This window comes from Spodoptera frugiperda, chromosome 9, assembly GCF_023101765.2.
Source record: "Spodoptera frugiperda isolate SF20-4 chromosome 9, AGI-APGP_CSIRO_Sfru_2.0, whole genome shotgun sequence".
NCBI classification, from domain to species: Eukaryota; Metazoa; Arthropoda; class Insecta; order Lepidoptera; family Noctuidae; genus Spodoptera; species Spodoptera frugiperda.
Genome location: NC_064220.1, coordinates 9,220,331 through 9,238,623, shown reverse-complemented (window position 1 = coordinate 9,238,623; position 18,293 = coordinate 9,220,331). Strand labels below are relative to the sequence as shown.

The 18,293-nt window shown below is 33.6% G+C and overlaps 1 protein-coding gene across 2 annotated transcripts in view; it reads right to left on the bottom strand.

Moving 5' to 3' along the window:
- Window positions 1-18,293, bottom strand: part of LOC118271083 (neuropeptides capa receptor-like) — a 148,755-nt gene that overhangs the window by 21,033 nt on the left and 109,429 nt on the right. For both annotated transcript variants that reach the window (XM_035586968.2, XM_035586967.2), the window contains exon 6: window positions 15,234-15,417. In XM_035586968.2, the coding sequence (XP_035442861.1) occupies window positions 15,234-15,417 (184 nt within the window). The remainder of the gene's footprint in view (window positions 1-15,233; window positions 15,418-18,293) is intronic.

Here is an 18,293-nt window from a genome sequence, read left to right as displayed (position 1 = left end):
GATTATGAAACTAAATTGCTGGGCATTTTCGGATTTTCAAATATTTCTCAGTAGTAGCACGAAGTTTGGAAATGTGCCCAGTATAAGGCAATAGCCTCACCCTCAATTACATGGAACTTATAACACAAATGGTGAAACGTGGGTGTACATTGTATAGTGGCATTAAGTGCCGTAATGTACACCTATCCTCTTTGGGTGATAAAAGGCGTGACGTTGTATGTGTGTATGTGGATTATGAAACTCAACGAACACTAAATCCGGATCTTATCCTAATCACTTCCCATTATCAGTACATTAAAAAAGCAATCGAAATAAATTGTGACCCAGCGCGCGTGGAGAGGATTACACTACATTAGTACCTTTGGCACGGGTTTAGTTCCAAAATAGCCTTTATGTGATCCGACCACGAACGTTTGGCCCGTAGGACAACAAACGTGATAAAAGAAATAAGTACAAATGATCTTATGGCAAGATTTATTAAGGTTTGTCAAGGAATAATAGTTCTTCGTGCTGAGAATCGCTCGCAATAATAGAATAGTTGATACTCGTTATGGCCACGTTAGAAGTAAGTTATTTATAAAAATGTGTCCGTAAACTGGTGAATAAAAGTGATTTGTTATCTTGTTTCATTTGAGGACTTTGTTAAATTATTCTGAGGTAATAATAATGATGTTATCTTACACATTTCTCAATGTTATTGTATTCTAGTGTAGGTAATTTAATATAGTTTTCTTCTAACTAAAGTGTGGTCTATGTAATCCATCTGACCTATTTCATTTGTCTACATGTTACTCCGCAACATTATACGTGATAGTAGATGGCAAAGACAATGATGATATGTGATACGATAATCATTATTGATATTGATTTTAATATTAAAGATCTGATGATGATACAAGGTGAGTAGGTAGACGTGATTAAGGTCGAAGGAAGCCGCTGGATGCAGGTCGCTTCCAACCGGCCTATCTGGAAGTCATTGGGGGAGGCCTATGTTCAGCAGTGGACGTCTTGTGGCTGATATGATAATGACGAAGAAAATGATGATCTAAATTAATTATTATGTTATCGGCTTACTCACGTAATTGTTTGACGAGGAATCGCCGCGTCGTGAGTAAGCCGATAACATAATAATTAATTTAGTATGTCTCACGAAAGTTACAATAAAATGATGATCTAACATCTAAATAGTAGTTAGCTTACCTAGTTAACTGTACTATGTCAGAAAAACCGAATTAAATACTAAGCAATAGATAACCTAAAATAAATGAGAACTCAAGCCGACGTAGGAAGAAAATACTTGAGAAATCAAATTAAAATCTTATTACAACATAGGTACTTCCATCCAGTGACAGTACTGAGAAGTAATCAAAGAAACTAATTACCTACTGGAAAAATACAATTAACAGTTAACAAAGCCTTCAACAAGGGAACAAAAGGACTTTGTAATAAAATTAAGACAATGTAGGTAAGTACCCATAATAGGGATGACGAGAGATTATGAAAATTTAAAATCTGTTTAGTCTGTCAGTTAGACAATGAAAAACATTAAAAAAGAACTGGCCCAAACTAGGATTTTCTCCTGTGTCGTTACAAACGTACAAGTTCACGTACACATGACACAAGACCAGAAACAACAATTTGTACGGGAATCGGACCGACCATGCAGTCAGATATTTTACACATATTTTTTTTTGTCTTAAAAGACAAATAGGTAATACATAAAAATATTAATGTATGTTAAAAGATTTTAATATAAGGCTTATATTGTACGGTCATAAAGATTAAGATTGTTTCAACTGAATAGCAAAGTCGAGAAAATATTTCCCAGTCTAGCCTAGGAAGTACTTAAGGCTACTTAACTCAGTTCTTAAATTCACGCTAAGCTAAGCTTTAAAACTGAAACTTATTTCCAAGTTTAAGACCGCTAATAGCTAGAATATTCTGGTAAGAAAATTATTTTGTAATCTCCTTAGTTCTTAGTACTAAGTTGTCATTTTCAACAATATAAAGTCTTTGCTTTCTGCCCTTAATTTCGTGGCTTTGCTATCTATTTCCTTGAATTGTTTGTACAAAGTAATAGCCTAGAATTTAAGTCTTTGTTTGGCTTTATTTGAATAGATTATTAAATTCAACTGTAGACATTATGTTTCTTTAGAATTTTGCTACTGAAATCATAACAATACTTTGGATTACAACTTTTTCTTTATGATGCTGGTAAACGAGCACGATCACCTAATGGTAAGCAATCGCCGCCGCCCATGGACACCCAAAACACCAGATTCGTTACAAGTGCGTTGCCGGCCTTTTGGGGGTTTAGGTTTTTGGGCAATTGAGGATTTGGAATTGGGCCTTCGGTAAACTCACTCACACAACGCAAGCGTTGCTTTCACGTCAGTTTAAGGTTTCTGTAAGGCCGTGGTATCACTCCAGTCGAGCCAGCCCATTCGAGCCAGCCCAGTCGAGCCAGCCCATTCGAGCCAGCCCAGTCGAGCCAGCCCATTCGAGCCAGCCCATTTGAGCCAGCCCATTCAACAACTACATAACTTTGTATATTGTTTGTTCGTTCGTTCGTTCGTTCCTAACCCACTTTATTTTATTAGTATTGTTAAATTAAGTTTTAATTTGCTTTAGAGAGCTGCTATAAATAAAACTTTCTAGCCAACTGTCTAGTAAACAAGTAAAACACTAGATCTAAAATACTTGTTTGATGTCATCGGAAATTGTCGTTTGTGGTTGAAAGTTTCGAAAGCCGTGTCCCAGTTAATTAATGGGCATACTTGATGTCCGCCTCCTGCTAAATATTGAAGGATCGAAGTGGAATTTATTACTTACTAAGTAGTACTTTGAAATTTTGCTGCTTACTGTCTTTTGCATAATACCATTTTACGGATAAAGAAAGGAAAACATAGCAAGAAGTATATTAAACAAATCGCAAAGCTGTTTGGTGACAGCAAATATGCACTAGTTATTAGTAACGTCTCTGGTGTTTTGGATGTCCATGGGCGGCGGTGATTGCTTACCATCAGGTGACCCGTCGGCTCGTTTACCGGCTTTTACCATAAAAAATAACGTCTCTTTATTACATCACAAGCAATCAGGTTTTTCCTTAAGCTAACGAATAGAAAAAGAAGACAGTAAATTGTGTGGCGTCACTTTTATAAAAATAAATTTTGCTCGAATACCTTAATGAACGTAGGTAGGCTTTAATATTATGAATTTGACAAAGATATTTTTAGAAATTATTGCTTGACAGAAGATTTTAGTGTGAAATGATACCTTCAATGTAATTAAGTTACAAAATATAAATCTTGTTCATAATTGTATTAACTATCTGTATATATAGTATCTATGAAAGGCTGGCTTTCTGTCTACGACTTTACTCGTGTGGTCAAAGAAAAAAGTTAGCTTATCACCCTTTGGCCTCCTAACAATCTCAAAATCTACACTCCAAAATCATACCATAGACAATAATAGTTCATTGTAAATGTTCATGCAAAAGAAGAACAAACAAACATACTTCCGAGTCTACAATATTAGCAAGAATTTTTCATTTTATTTATAGTAACATTCAAGTAAATATTTCCAATTAAATGACCATAATTCTGTTCAAAGGTAAGATCAAAGGAATCGAACCTTAAAAGAAAATAGGTCACGGTAGGAAACTGATCAAAATGAAAATTTTATTTTTATGTGAATAATTTTATAACTGGCTCTAATTAATTATCCTTTTGGTAAGTTGGTAATCACAGCTTCACATCGAACTATGCAAAATAAGTCTAAAATGATCGTTGAACGCGTGAAAAGATAATAAAAAGCGAGACTATGATATATGTTGACATGATTTTTTTCCGCCTTCGGCGACTACTGGGCGATCTGTGGTAGTCTGATGGGTCGTTTTCGTCACAGACGGGTCTGGTACCCTTGCTCGACGTATACAAATACAACAAAATCGTACGTTCACATCTATTAATCTCTAATAACTAGACACACCATCCACCAATTACAATATTAATATTAATACACACCAATTACGAACAATACCATACAACTGTCATACTACTAATGTCTAATTATTTATTCCTTTGTAACTAAAAGCATCTTCGACCTAATTACAGCCTGTCAAAAGGAACCACATCGTTCATTGTAGGCTAGATTAAACCGCACCGCTTTCTTAGCACTCAATCCATTGTCTCTGCTATTACCAAATTGAGCTGAATTAATAAAATCTAAGTTATTTATCTTATTGCTTAAGTAGTCCATATTTGTCTTAAAATCTTAAAATTCTTCAACAAAACCACGTGTCATTGTTCCAAAAATTAAAAGATTAAGACATTATGATTTCAATATAAAAATAAGTCGTGTTTTCCGTCCTGGCGCTATAACTCCAGAACGTACGAGCCGTGAGGTTTTTAAGAAAATTCAGAAAAAAAATCAAGAGAAAAGCAGGATAACGGAAAACCATCTGTAGCACAGATGGTTTGAAATAAAATCACAACAAAAATCTGTGTATCAAGATTTCGTTTTCCTACACATGTCGTAAGAAGCCAAGGAAGTGACAAAAGAAAAAAACAAATGAAACGTCAGTGACGTCACGGCCGATGACAAGGACAACAACAAAGCATGTTCCGTCCTTTTTTCAATCAAAATGTCACTAAAGTAAAAAGGAACTCCAAATTCAAAAGATAAGAAACAATCGAATTGATGCCCATCGGAAAATAATGTACTTCTAGGTACATCATCGCAGCATCGTTGAGATAACAGTACTTATATATTCATCTTGTATCATTTGATACTAATGGCATGAGTGGTGAAAATTTAATGCCTATAGGTCCTAAATATCTCCCCCTAACTTCGAGGAAAACGAGTCATGATGTTATGTCATAAGATAAGTGCTCAAGTCGAAAGTATGTGTTTATGAGGGACAATAAATATCTGGTTATGAATATATGACCGTTCTTGGCATGTTTGGTTGGGAGATTTGGCAGTCTAGGGCATAAAGTTGTGGTAATGTCTAGTAAACAGTCGTGTTATGAATGCCTTATGACTCTTGTAGGTTTTGAAAGATTATTATTTGTTTGAATCTATTTACATAGAACAAAAGTAATATTTTGACCCTTTTCTAGTGGTTGGATAAAGCTAAAGGATAGTTTCTGTTTCTCGTATAGAGGTTTGGATTGACCAAGTTATTATTAAAAAATCGATCATTGCAATTCGAATAGATTAAAAAATAAAATGAAAATGTTCTTTCAGTAAAATTATCTATTTAACAGGTGGCCCATGACCATGGCAATGGTCCCTTACTTGTACCCTTAGTATGAGTTTGCTTTACGTTTAAAGTAATCGACACGAGAGCGCGTTCGGTGCTCTGATTTATCGAGCCGACACACAGCCATTTGCACATAATGAACACGGAAAAAGAATTTGCTATCACTCTATAAAAGTGACTATAATATATTTTTAATTCCACCGTTTACCATCGTCACCTTTCACCCTATATTTGACATTAAAACCACGTATTTTAGTTTAATCAAGTTGATACTAAACTAATACTGGTCGGAGCCGATTACGCAAGTTAGAGCAGAGCAATGTCAAGTAAATTGTGATAAGCCGAGTTGATAAATCGACGCCAGTTTTTGGTACCAAAGATACCGCTTTCTAGTTTCTAAAGGTCTCTGATAAACTACCGAAACGTCGTACTTGTCATTTGATAAATGATTCTGTCTATGACGGTTTCATAAGGAATCTGTTCATTGTTTTACAAAGTTTCTAAGATTTTCTTCTGTCATTATGTATTTTAGGTCCCATTATGAAACTGTGGTGACACATGACAAGTGACAGATGAGAGAAGTCGCACATAGACGAACGAAAAACAAATCAACGGATTACGTCATTAATCTTACATCGCACAGATGAAGTTTACATGCGAATAAACATGGATAGAAAATTCCAACGAACAATAGTTGGGCAGAAAGCCCGCCAGGCATGATCACCTCGCCTGGTCGGAGGATCCTCCTTTTCTTAGGGAACTTTACGCTCTGTTCCCTAAAAAACAATTAAATAGCATTTTGTGGATCATACAAAGAATTGTTAATCGAACAAAAATGATCAACACCAGCCGGCTCGTCACTACGCCAACCGTACAGTGTAAAAGTGCTACTCTGTATTACCTAAAAATAACGGTTTACACACGTAAATTAAGAGTCCCTCGGTGACTCGAAACTAGTAGAGCCTTTCTCCGTTAACTAGCGTGGATATACGGTGATTTTTAGTTAATTTAGTATATCTCACGATAGTTATTATGAAAAAATATAAGACTATATACTATATTATTAGAAGCGCTAGACATTGTTAAGTTTAGATTCAGAATATTAATAAACTTTGTAAAGTGCTAAGTAATTGCCTACCCTTTAGGCGCGTAATTTTAGGAATATATTACGTTTAGACACATTATAAGAAATTATTGCATAGCAGGGAGGTATGAGTAACATGGCAGTAATTTTAAAATGTTTACGAAATATCAGGGAAGGGTACATAACAATATTTTGCACGCTCGCATACCTCAAACGTTATTAACGTCAAAGGGTAAAAATATAAGCGTTAATTACTGTTAGAAAATAACTGGTTTCTAACGAGCTATCTACCAATGTCATTAACCTGTATAATGTAAACCAATGTTATAAGATACTAACGTTTTTTAATTAGAGAAAGAAACGTGTCTCTCTTATTAACAACTTATAATTAGTTCACGTTCCTAATTTTGACCTTTTAAAGTTCATGGTTAATATTTTCAGTATATATACAATGTGATAGGTGCGAGACTTCTAACCCGTTAAGACTGAATAAACATCTAATTTTATCGACAAAAGTCCTGAGTCGAAGGGGTCGAATCCCTCCCCTAAAAATTATGGCTATTTTAATATTTTTTTTACTTTTTTGATATCAAAGGATGTATGCGTCGTAGAAACAAAAAAAAGACGACATACGGTAGCTAATAACCTTGGCTAACTAATTCATTACTTTTTTCATATGTTTGATAATGTTTTGGTGAGAAAAAAAATTGTGAATTATTCTTACCGAAAAAATCACTATTTTCCTATATTTTCAATTAGGGGTTCAACCCCCATATTATTTTTTTTGTCGATAAAATTAGATGTAGTACTCAGCCTTAACGGGTTAAAAGTCCCACGCCTATCACATTGTATATATTTCAGAGGGGCAGCAGTATCCCCAAATTTTGGTTTCAAATTGTATCGCAATCACCTGCCTATCGTTTATACATACATATTTAAATAATGAAGCTTTCTTTAGTAGAAGATATTTTCTAGCAAATGATGTATTGCAACGTCACGCCTTTTATCTACGAAAGGGTAGGCAGAGATGCACATTACGGTACGCAATGCTGCTATACTATGAAAATGATTATGATATACAAAATAAACGAATACTAACTAAGAATATACATGGACACTGAAGTATCCATCAATAATTTGCTGAGGTCCATCCTTAGCAGTCGTTAGAAATTGAGTTCCTGGCCTAACTGGAAGTCATTGGAGGAGGCCTATGTTCAGCATTGGACATCCTATGACTGACACTCATGATTATGAATAAGTTATTCTGGAAATGCCTTTACCGTTAACTTTATTTAGCTTTCTCTTTTACAATAATATTAAGTAGTATATTAAATAATATTAACTTAAATGGCAATGAATTGAATTCTTATATTAAAATATTGATATTGAATACCCAATATTATAAAGAGATCTAAAAATAGAATCCACTCTTTGTATATGTATTTTGTCATACAAATAGCGATGTGCAATATAACTCGAAAAGGGATACCTTTACGCATCACTGTCAACATTTAATATCGTTGCGTGTGTATTGTGTTCTCAGCCGTAAGGTTCAGAATTGTTTAATCAAGCGCACACATAACATATAAGAGTAATTGTGTACGTTATTATATTCAGCCTCCAATATTTTGTATTGGTGACAAATCAGTAAGGTTAACGCGAAACAAAATAGGCATAGGAAATGCCATCTGGATCTGGCATCTCCGAAGGCGTTACTAGAGTTGTACTAATTAAACTTCTGATGGTAAGCAATTGGCACCTGCCTTTGACAGTTAGACATCCGAAATACTAGAAGCGTACAAGTGCGTTGCCGGCCTTTGGGGGGTTAGGAATTCGAGGATTGTTGGTATTTCGGAGATTGGGGAGACTAGGGATTGGAACTCTGGTAACTTCACTCACACGACGAAACATTTTGAGCCGGCCCATTCGTTCCAAAGCATGATTCTTCTACACTTGTACTAAATATGAAGGAAATTATGTTAATTTGAAGTCAATGGCTATACACAAGTCTTTATTTTTATTATGTTTATTTACTCTGTAATAGCACCTACTAAAAATAATCAACAACTGAAAATCAGCTCCGCTTGCTGAGTAGAATTTAGATCTACAGTAGTTATTAGGTACTCGTCCTACATATTAATTTAACAACGTAATACCACGCCTGGAACTATACAGAATTAGATAAGTCTCTGTAAACATAATAATATTATGTGTTACCTTATTAGAAAGTTTCCAAACACATCTTTAGAGGATTACAAACAAGTTTATACTAATATCAATTAGTTGCCAATCTGTCTCACAGTTTAAGCTCTTGACGACGAAACCACAAACAGTTTGTGAATGTAGTTGTGCCAATAAGGTGTTATATTATAATCTATGCTTTGAACACACCTGACACGGGTATTGAGAAGTTAATAGCCTCAGTGTTAATATGATGTAACATCATACCGTATATATGACTTAATTTAAATCACATATTTGTAATCATCTTGGCTGACAATGTATGAAAAATAAGCAAAATAGGCCCAGTATTAATAGGCCTGGTTAAGGCAAGTGTGGGAGAGCCATGCTTCGGCACGAATGGGCCGGCTCGACAAGAGTGTAACACGGCCTCATAGAAAACTCATATGAAAAAACGTTCGCGTTGTGTTTCATTATGTGAGTAAGGTTACCGGAGGTCCAATTACCCCTTTCCCAATCTTTCCAGTCCCAGATTCCGCGACAACCCTCAAATTTCTAACTCCCAAAAGGCTGGTAATGCACTTGTTACGTCTCTGGTGTTTCGGATGTACATGGGCGGCGATTGCTTCAGGTGACTCGTCTGCTCGTTTACAGGCTTATGCCAAAAATACATGTTTTTCTTTGAGCTAATTTGAACACTCACACTAATAGATTTAAAATTATATTTGCCACAAGCGGAAAATATGTTTATGTTAATTGTGTAAACAGAAACAGTATGTCGGAAAACTCTGTCAACATAATCTATGTGTTTGTTAATTGAAATCAGGGATTCTGTTTTCCGCCTCTGTATGTAATTTCAGTTGTGGTTTTGTCTTGACTTGGCAAGACTTGTCAGGGAAGATTTGAAGCTATGGTGGTCGCATTATTTTGGTACACAAAATTCTGTTTGACATGTTGTTACGGGCATCAAATATGCATAAGATTTGTTGGTATTTAAATATTTCATGTGAGATTTCGGTATGAGGACATAGAATATTTGTATTTAAATCTTTATTTTCCCACAAAAAACTGAAACATATATCCCTCCCCAGAGAAAGCTAGTTTAGCATATAAACAATTTATGTTCACGATTTTACTGTTTGTTCCTCATTATCATGTTATATGTAAATTATGTCATCAACATAATGTCACAATAGAGCATTAAGCCACGTTGGCGTGTTGATGAATTCACAAAATTACTGATTGTTTAACAATTATAGTTTTTTTCTTGAGAGGGGAAAATCATCTAATGACTTCAAAAAAATGCTAAGATTAAAACATTGGTATAAGATTATGCGAGATTATAATATTGATAATATACAGAAATTTAAAACATGTATACAAAGCTTGTCTTTCAGTGATGTATATGAAACTGAGGACCCAACACTAGCATATAGTAATTTCATAGATACATTTAAACTATTCTTCGATTTATGCTTTCCGATAAAAAAAGTATTAGTGAGAGTAAACAATAAACCGAAATGGTTATCGCGTGGAATCAAAATGTGTTCTAAAAAGAAAAAGAGATGTTATGGAGTTATAGACGTAAACCCACACTTGAAAATAAATATAATTATAAGAACTACTCGAAAAAAATGAAAAAAATTATAAACTTAACAAAACGGGCTCAGAATAATTATAAAATAAATATATCAACTAATAAAAGTAAATCAACATGGCAAATAATTAATAATAACAAAACATCTACACCAAAGGAATCGATTGATAAAATAAAGCTTAATAACACTTATATCCAAAATCCTTTAGATATAGCGAACGCGTTTAATAAATATTTTATTGAAAAAGTAAAACCTACCGTTGGTGCGGGAAAGCAATCTACGAGATTGATTAATCACAATACAGATTCCATGTTCATGTCGCCTTGTTTACCTAATCAGATATTAAGAATTATTAATAATTTAAGAAACACAAATAGTGTCGGTTATGATGGAATACCCACTAAAATAATTAAATCAGTGGATAAGGGTATTGCATGCCACTTAAGTCATATAATAAACCTTTGTATAGCGAACGGTACATTCCCAAGTGACTTAAAACTTACCATAATAAAACCATTGCATAAAAAAGAGGATAAATGTTTAATGGAGAACTACCGACCAATAGCTTTAATACCTATATTCTCTAAAATATTTGAAAAATACTTTTATATTGAAATCAATAGATATTTAGAAAAACATAAGATTTTATGTGATAATCAAAAGGGTTTTAGGCAAAAAAATAATATAAACATGGCAGTATACGACTTCTTATACAATGTATACACACATGTAGACAGATCCTTGCCTGTCTGTTCTATATATTGCGATATGTCCCAAGCGTTTGACTGCGTAGATCATAATATTTTAGTCAACAAACTCTCGGCATACGGTATACGTGGTAATGTATTGGAGTTAATAAGGTCGTATTTAACAGGTCGTCAACAAATAACGGAAGTAACAAAGTTTAATCCAAAAACTAAAAGCGAACAGATATTTACATCTCATAAGCGTAGTGTATGTTATGGCGTTCCTCAAGGTAGTGTATTAGGTCCCCTCCTGTTCTTATTATACATAAATGACCTACCGTCGGCAACTACAGAACCTATGGTCCTTTTTGCTGACGATAGCACAATAACTGTAAAATGTAAAGATCCAAATAATTACAACCTCGAAATAAATAATTCATTATCAAATATAATTGATTGGCTTAATAATAATAATTTAAAAATTAATCTTAAAAAAACTACAGTGTAGTCCCTTTAGTACGACTTCGCATATAGCGACCAACCGTTTTTAGCGACGAAAGTTTAGGCATTTGTTTGGTTTTAGTATAAACTTGCATAAATAGACATTCGTTTATTACGACTCCGCTTACAACGACCATCCGCTTTTAACGACCGAATTTCACACATAATTGTCCGGTTACAACGACACAACGACGAGCGTTGCCGTGTTTACAAATAATTCATAGAAAATAATGAAATAAATGAATAGCTATCTCAACTATCGCCCCGCGAGACGCCTCTGATTGGAAATTGACTGTTTATTTTATGGCAGTACGTATTTGTAGGTAAATCCAAGTGACGCGATAAAACGCGAATAAAACCAGAAATAAACAAAAATTACAGACTTTTTGCATTAAATGTAAAGTTGTTAGAATAGATTTACACTTCCATATAAGAAAGCGTAGTACGTACATTACACATCCTTACATAATTTGAATAATTAATAAATAACTATTTTGATTAAAATGGGTTATTTTTTTTATCTGCTCATCACCTAAACGGGCATTTAACTGTTATATAAAAACAATCTTTTTTCTGTTCGTTTAATACAACTTCTGGTTAGTACGACGTAATGTCACCGGTCCCTTGGTAGTCGTTATAACCGGATTCTACTGTAGTATAATGCACTTTAAACAGCGGGAAAACATAACAAATTCATTACCGGTTAACCTAATGTATAACGAGTATACTATTCAAGAAGTAGATACAACTCGATTCTTGGGTTTAACTATTGATAGGCAACTCAATTGGAAAAATCATATTGACGGAATAAGTAAAAGAGTTAGTAAGTCAGCATATGCCCTATATAAGTTAGCCCCTACAGTCAGCACGGAAACTCTGCTCACAGCATATTACGGTCTTGTCGAATCAGTACTTAGGTTTGGAATAATCTTCTGGGGAAATTCAACTCATAAAGATATAATCTTCAAACAACAAAAACGTTGCATTAGATCTATGTTCGGAATAAAAAGTATGGATAGTTGTAAGCCGCTATTTACCAAACACAAAATTTTAACACTTCCATCTTTATATTATATCCTTGAAGTGGCATTGTTTGTCAGAAATAACCTACATTTGTTTCCGCGTCTGTCTGAATATCATGTCAGAAATCGTCGTAAAAATAACATTTGCATTCATCCCTCTAGAACTGCATTGTTGCACAAAAGCATAATATGTTTAGGTCCTAAAGTTTATAATAAAATACCTAAATCCATACAAGAGTTAAATTTAAATTTGTTTAAAGCTAAACTAAAAAAAAAATTGTATAAGAAATGTTACTATAGCTTAGAAGATTTTTTAAATGATAAATTAGATTTTTAATAATTGATATTTTTTAATAATTTTGTAATATAATTTAATAATTTTTGTTAATTTCTAACTTTTGTTGCTTGTGATTATTTATTATTGGAATACCTTACATTGTTTTTGTTTAAGTTTAATAATTTTATATAATTCTTTGTATGCTTAAGGTTTAAAACTATAAATATTTGTACGCCTAGACGGCATAACATGTAGCTCATATACCTATTCTACCACCATTGCATGTATTTCCTATGTGTAATATCACTCATGTTAATGCAAATAAACAATATCTTTATCTTTATCTTTATCTTTATCTTTATCTTTACTTCTCCTACCTTGAGCGAGGCGAGAGGGAATCTGACTAAAAACTACGCCGCTTTTGACAAACTTTATAAAGAGGAAGGCAACTTCATCCATCTCTTTTTGTGAAGGATTTCATCCTTTTTTAGAAGAGCCCCATAGTCCAATACATGGTAGCATAGGCTATAGATCAAAGTGAAGTATGCCTAATATCAAACTGCTATTAACTAGTTAGCTAGGCTGAGTATATGCCTCATTCCGAACAGTTTATAAACTAAAACCTATAATAAATTGCTTTAAAAGTTTCGGCATGATTTCAGTTAATAACAGGAACTGAAACTAACTCCTAAAACTATGTTAATATCAATAGGTAGAAGCCATTATAGGAACCATTATGAAACTCGTTAAACGTGCCGCGCTTGACTTTCATGATATTATTATTAAATAATCTTATTATGTTGTTAGAGTGTGTTGTTTAAACTGTTATTCTGTGTGGAAAGTGTAAGTTAACGTATTATTTAGTTGTGATTTCATTTCAGTTTATGGTGTCGCTACTAGAAGTGTTATTAATTACAATTAGGTAGGTAAGTGATATTTACCTTAAACGCAACAGTTTATTTGTTTACTCATGACGCTTTTATATCTAAAATAATCAATTAGATGTAATATTAACTTTAACATAACAAAATATCTTTTGATTACTATTCAACGCGTACATTCGAACCCTGTTGGAATTTATGCTTGTTACCAAAGAAGTCAAAGTCTGTTTTACGTTGAACGAAATCGCCGCGTTCGGCGCACTGGCGCGTTGGCCGGCTCGTATGGACCAAGCAATGACCGAACGCACTCTCGTTTTGATCTCGTTAAACATAAAACAAAGTCGTACTAAGCCCTTGTAACAATGTAAAACCCTACGACTGTTAGTTTATTTATTTAGATTCGATGAAACATTAGTAGCTATAGACTTTGTGGTAAATAAAGTACTTAAATGTACGTCTGTCTGGTCCCATTATACCTATGAACGACGTTTTATTTTATTGTCAAAGAAAGGTGTAGTCGTGCTATAATGAAAACAACGTTGACATATATTGCTATAGACATACGAGTATATATATGATGTTATATGTGCTTTCTCCCTTTGTTCTTTCTCTCATCGTATCTTAGAAATAATTGACGTTTGCAGACAATGTTCAGTTCACAATAATAAATATAATTTATTTGTGATATCAATTTGACGATGCCGTCGTGGTAAGTAATTAAGGGTGCGGTTGATATATGTTTTTAGTGAGAAATATGTATCTTCTGTTTTCTTTGTTCTCGTATTGGGTAGATACAAATGTCGTCGGGATTATTCTAGTAGCCGTGAGTACGACTATTAATTAGTTAATTACGTATAAATGACGTATAAAGTTGATTTTTGTACGCCATCATTTGAGCTATCTTTAGAGTTGTGCTAAGTAAATAACTTTTATTGGAATTTAAAGTGGTATCTTCTTGAGAGAACTTCATTAAACCCTTTGGGAAATTGACCTTAATGGTATTTTCATGTAATTATACAACCAAAAATTTGCTCGATAGACGGCAAGATAGATCAAGACCGAGATTGATCACGCTATGGTTTCGTTAGTTCAGTATACAATGGTTTCATTTAAGAAATCCTAGTGTACACAACCCCAGAGTTAAACCTTTAAGCGCCAACCCCGTTACTTAACAAATAGCTTGATAGTAAACACAGTACCAAATGAATGTACCTTCTTGTTTACAAATGAGCTTATATTATGAGGTAGACAGTAGAAAAATAAACATTTATACAACATACTGAAGGAAAACAATAAGAGGTCAATGAATTTCGGTTTGTAATGTGTTCACCGTCATCTGTCTAGTGACCAAGGACTATTAGTTTAATGTCTGGAGACTAGAAGGTCTCGTGATTCGAGGATATCTGTTCTTATACGAATTTGGTCGGTTTTGTTAGTCGCACAATGGCGATTGGAAACTACAATTCGAGGGAATATTATTGGGCGTAGTCTGTACCGTGTGTTGTATGTTTGCGGGCAAAAAATAGTTTGATACAATATCAAGATATGTTCTATTTAACCATTTTTTTGTGATTGGACCAAACTTGGCCTTTTCATCTGATGGTAAAGTGATCGCCGCCTATAGAAAACTTTAACACCAAGGAAGTAGCAGTCAGCCTAATGACATTTCAGAGAAAATGTACTTTATGTAGAGCTAACATAATAAAATAAACATTAAAATGTATAATTTTATCTTACCTGCCACTCATAACATTATACAGGATCGGGTTGACGGTAGCCGACACGTAGTATAAAGCACCAGCCACATTGAACAGATGCTCATTTATCACATGGAACTGAGGCAGATTGTACCCGTAGATGAAAAACAAACGTTGTACGTGAAATGGGACCCAGCACACGAAGAATGCTATCACTACAGCAGCTGTGGACAAAATTATACCTTATTAGATGTGTGTTAGTTCTCAAAATACTATGAAGAATATTATGAGAACTGAGAGACATTATTAAATTATTACGAGAACAGATAGATTGCCTCGTTGGTCGAGTGGTCACAAGTGCGACTGTCGGACAAGGGGCTTCGATTCCCGGGTCGAGCAAAGTATTGCTGGGCTTTTTTCGGGTTTTCGAAAATTTCTCAGTAGTAGCACGGAGTCTGGCATTGTACCCAGTATATGGCTCACCTCCTATTACATGGGACTTATAACACACATGGTGAAAAGCGGGTGTACATTGTATAGCGGCATTACGTGCCGTAATGTGCACCTCTGCCTACCCCTTCGGGGAAAAAAGGCGTGACGTTGTAACAAAAAAAAATGAGAATGGAAATGATAATAAAGGTTTTCAAAACTGAAAATTCAATAGTAGTGGAGTCATAATGAAGTTGATAAAAAACTTGAGGTCTGTGTTAAAAATGCTGTCAGTAATTTTTTGTCTAAAAATGCTTCGTGCATTTTTTAACTTTGAAACCTTATCAAGAAAGTTAACAAAGGCAGTTCTTAGTCTCAGAATTACACGTACATTATAAAAAAGTAAAAAAATATTAGTCTCGTCGCATAAAGGCGAAGACAAATTGTCGTCAGACAATTTGCTTGGGTCAACAAGCCAACAGAATATAATTTAATTTGGTTAAATTCCGCATATTATTTTGTGTCGTCGTCATTCCGGATACTTTATACAGAAATATGATAAACAAAGCCAATAAGGAAAATACTTTTTTTAATAATGTTTAGGAAAAACTGCTTAATGGAATGTCATCACAGATTTTATCAATAGCAATAAGGCAAGCGGAGTACATCGTTCTTTCTGCAATGGTCTTCGATGATTCAATTTTGATGTTGACAAAATTGCTTTAGGAACATTTTGTCATCAATACAAATGAGCCTGATAACTGTATCGAGCATTTTGACGACTACGTTTTAAAATAGCATCAACTTTTTGCAACTTAAAATAGCCATGGAATAAAAAATCTTAATTGAAAATGAAAAAGACGTTAATTCCAATTGGTCAGTGGTTCGCAATATAAAAGCTAAACCTAGGAGCAAAGCTAAAAGGTTTTTCGTGTTTTATAAGGCAATTTTAGTTTTGTGATGAAAAATAGCTCCTTAGTATTACTAAGTCGTATTGTTGCACAATAAGTATTTTAAAAGGTTTTGTAGCTACGAGTAAATTGCTACGCCGTAGCTTTCGTAGCATCGTAGCAAATGAAGATATAATTTTAAGAGTAACTTAATGTGAGATTAATACCAAGTGAGTTAAGTAAGTGAGATAAGTACCTTTCTGTAGTAAATATAAAAGAAAATTGGATATAGTTAATTATACATCATATTATGATAAATAACTCTATTAGGTATACGTAAATCATAATAAAAATGTAATGTATTATTATTTATAATTGTAGAATGTCTATCTTTATTTTTTGTCCTTGACCTCCAAGACCTCCGCTCGGACCAAACAGATATATATGGTTTCGAAACCTATTAACGGCAAGTACCAATGTCATATTTTCCGAATTATATGTACTTTCTAAGATTATTTAGAGACCACTGACAAACGGTGAAATAAAACATCGAAAGGAAAACTGCTTACGAGTATACTTTCTAATTCTAAGTTTGAAATCGCCAACCCGCATTGAGCAAGTGTGGTGATTAAAGCTTAAACCTTTTACTTGTGAGAAGAGGCCTTTGGTCAGCAGTGACCACTTATAGGCTGTTGATGATGATAATGATGATGACTATCTATAAATAACTCAAAAAATGTCGAATAAGTAGCTTCAAAATTCAACAACGTATTCTTCATTTCACTGAAACTTTGAAAGAAAGAAATAAACATGAATAATTTTGAGGACAAATAAAAGGTGGTTGACCTGTAAAGAAAGAAGGAATTCTTGAGTTTTCTATTAAGAATTCATCACGAGGGCCTAGCAATGCCTCTAAAATTAATAAGATTACTGAAATTGAACTGAACTTATTAGAAACAGGGAAATTGTAAATATTTCTAATTAAATAGATGATTTCGTTGTCTTAATAATATTGAAATTTGTATCTTTGTGTTTATTTTATTAAAGCAAAACTTTGGCGCTATTTGTGTCTTTAATTTAAACTAAACCTTAAACTAAGTTTTGGCTAATAGGGTAAGCTGTGTGACTAGTGGGTGATGACGGGGTATGAAAATTAAAAACCTATTTAATTCGTTAGGTAAAAATACGTCATTTCCACGTATAAAACGTACCTAGAAGTGACGTCACGCGATATTTCAAATCAATATATCTTCGAAAGTATTTGTTTCCATAAGAAAATAAAAAATACGTGTCAAATGTTTTAAAATAATCTACAAGACGGACATTGAAATAAAAATTAGTCATCTATCCTATTAAACATTTTCTTGTATTAACAGAATTACCTTAATTTACTTTGATATATTATCATTATACTTTTAATAGCCTAGGAGCCGAGCGATAAATACTAAAAGCATTGTCTGAAATCGATTTTTCAATAAAATTTTACTCGAAAAGTAATTTAAGTGGTTAAGATGTACTTCAATACACCGTTTTTACAGCACTAACCATTAAAAGTAGGTAATATTTTTACTCCAACATAGAGGCACAATTTAAAAATTCGACCTTACTAAAATGCTAACTTTAATAGACAACTCTCGTATGTATAATAGACTTGTTGCAAGTAAATTACTACTAGATAAACAAATCGTTACTAAAAGGTTTTATATAGCTTGCCCTGTTTGTTTGTTTGGGTCAAAAGTAATTGGAATTTCACCCCCTTCCTGAGGGCAAATCGATCCACA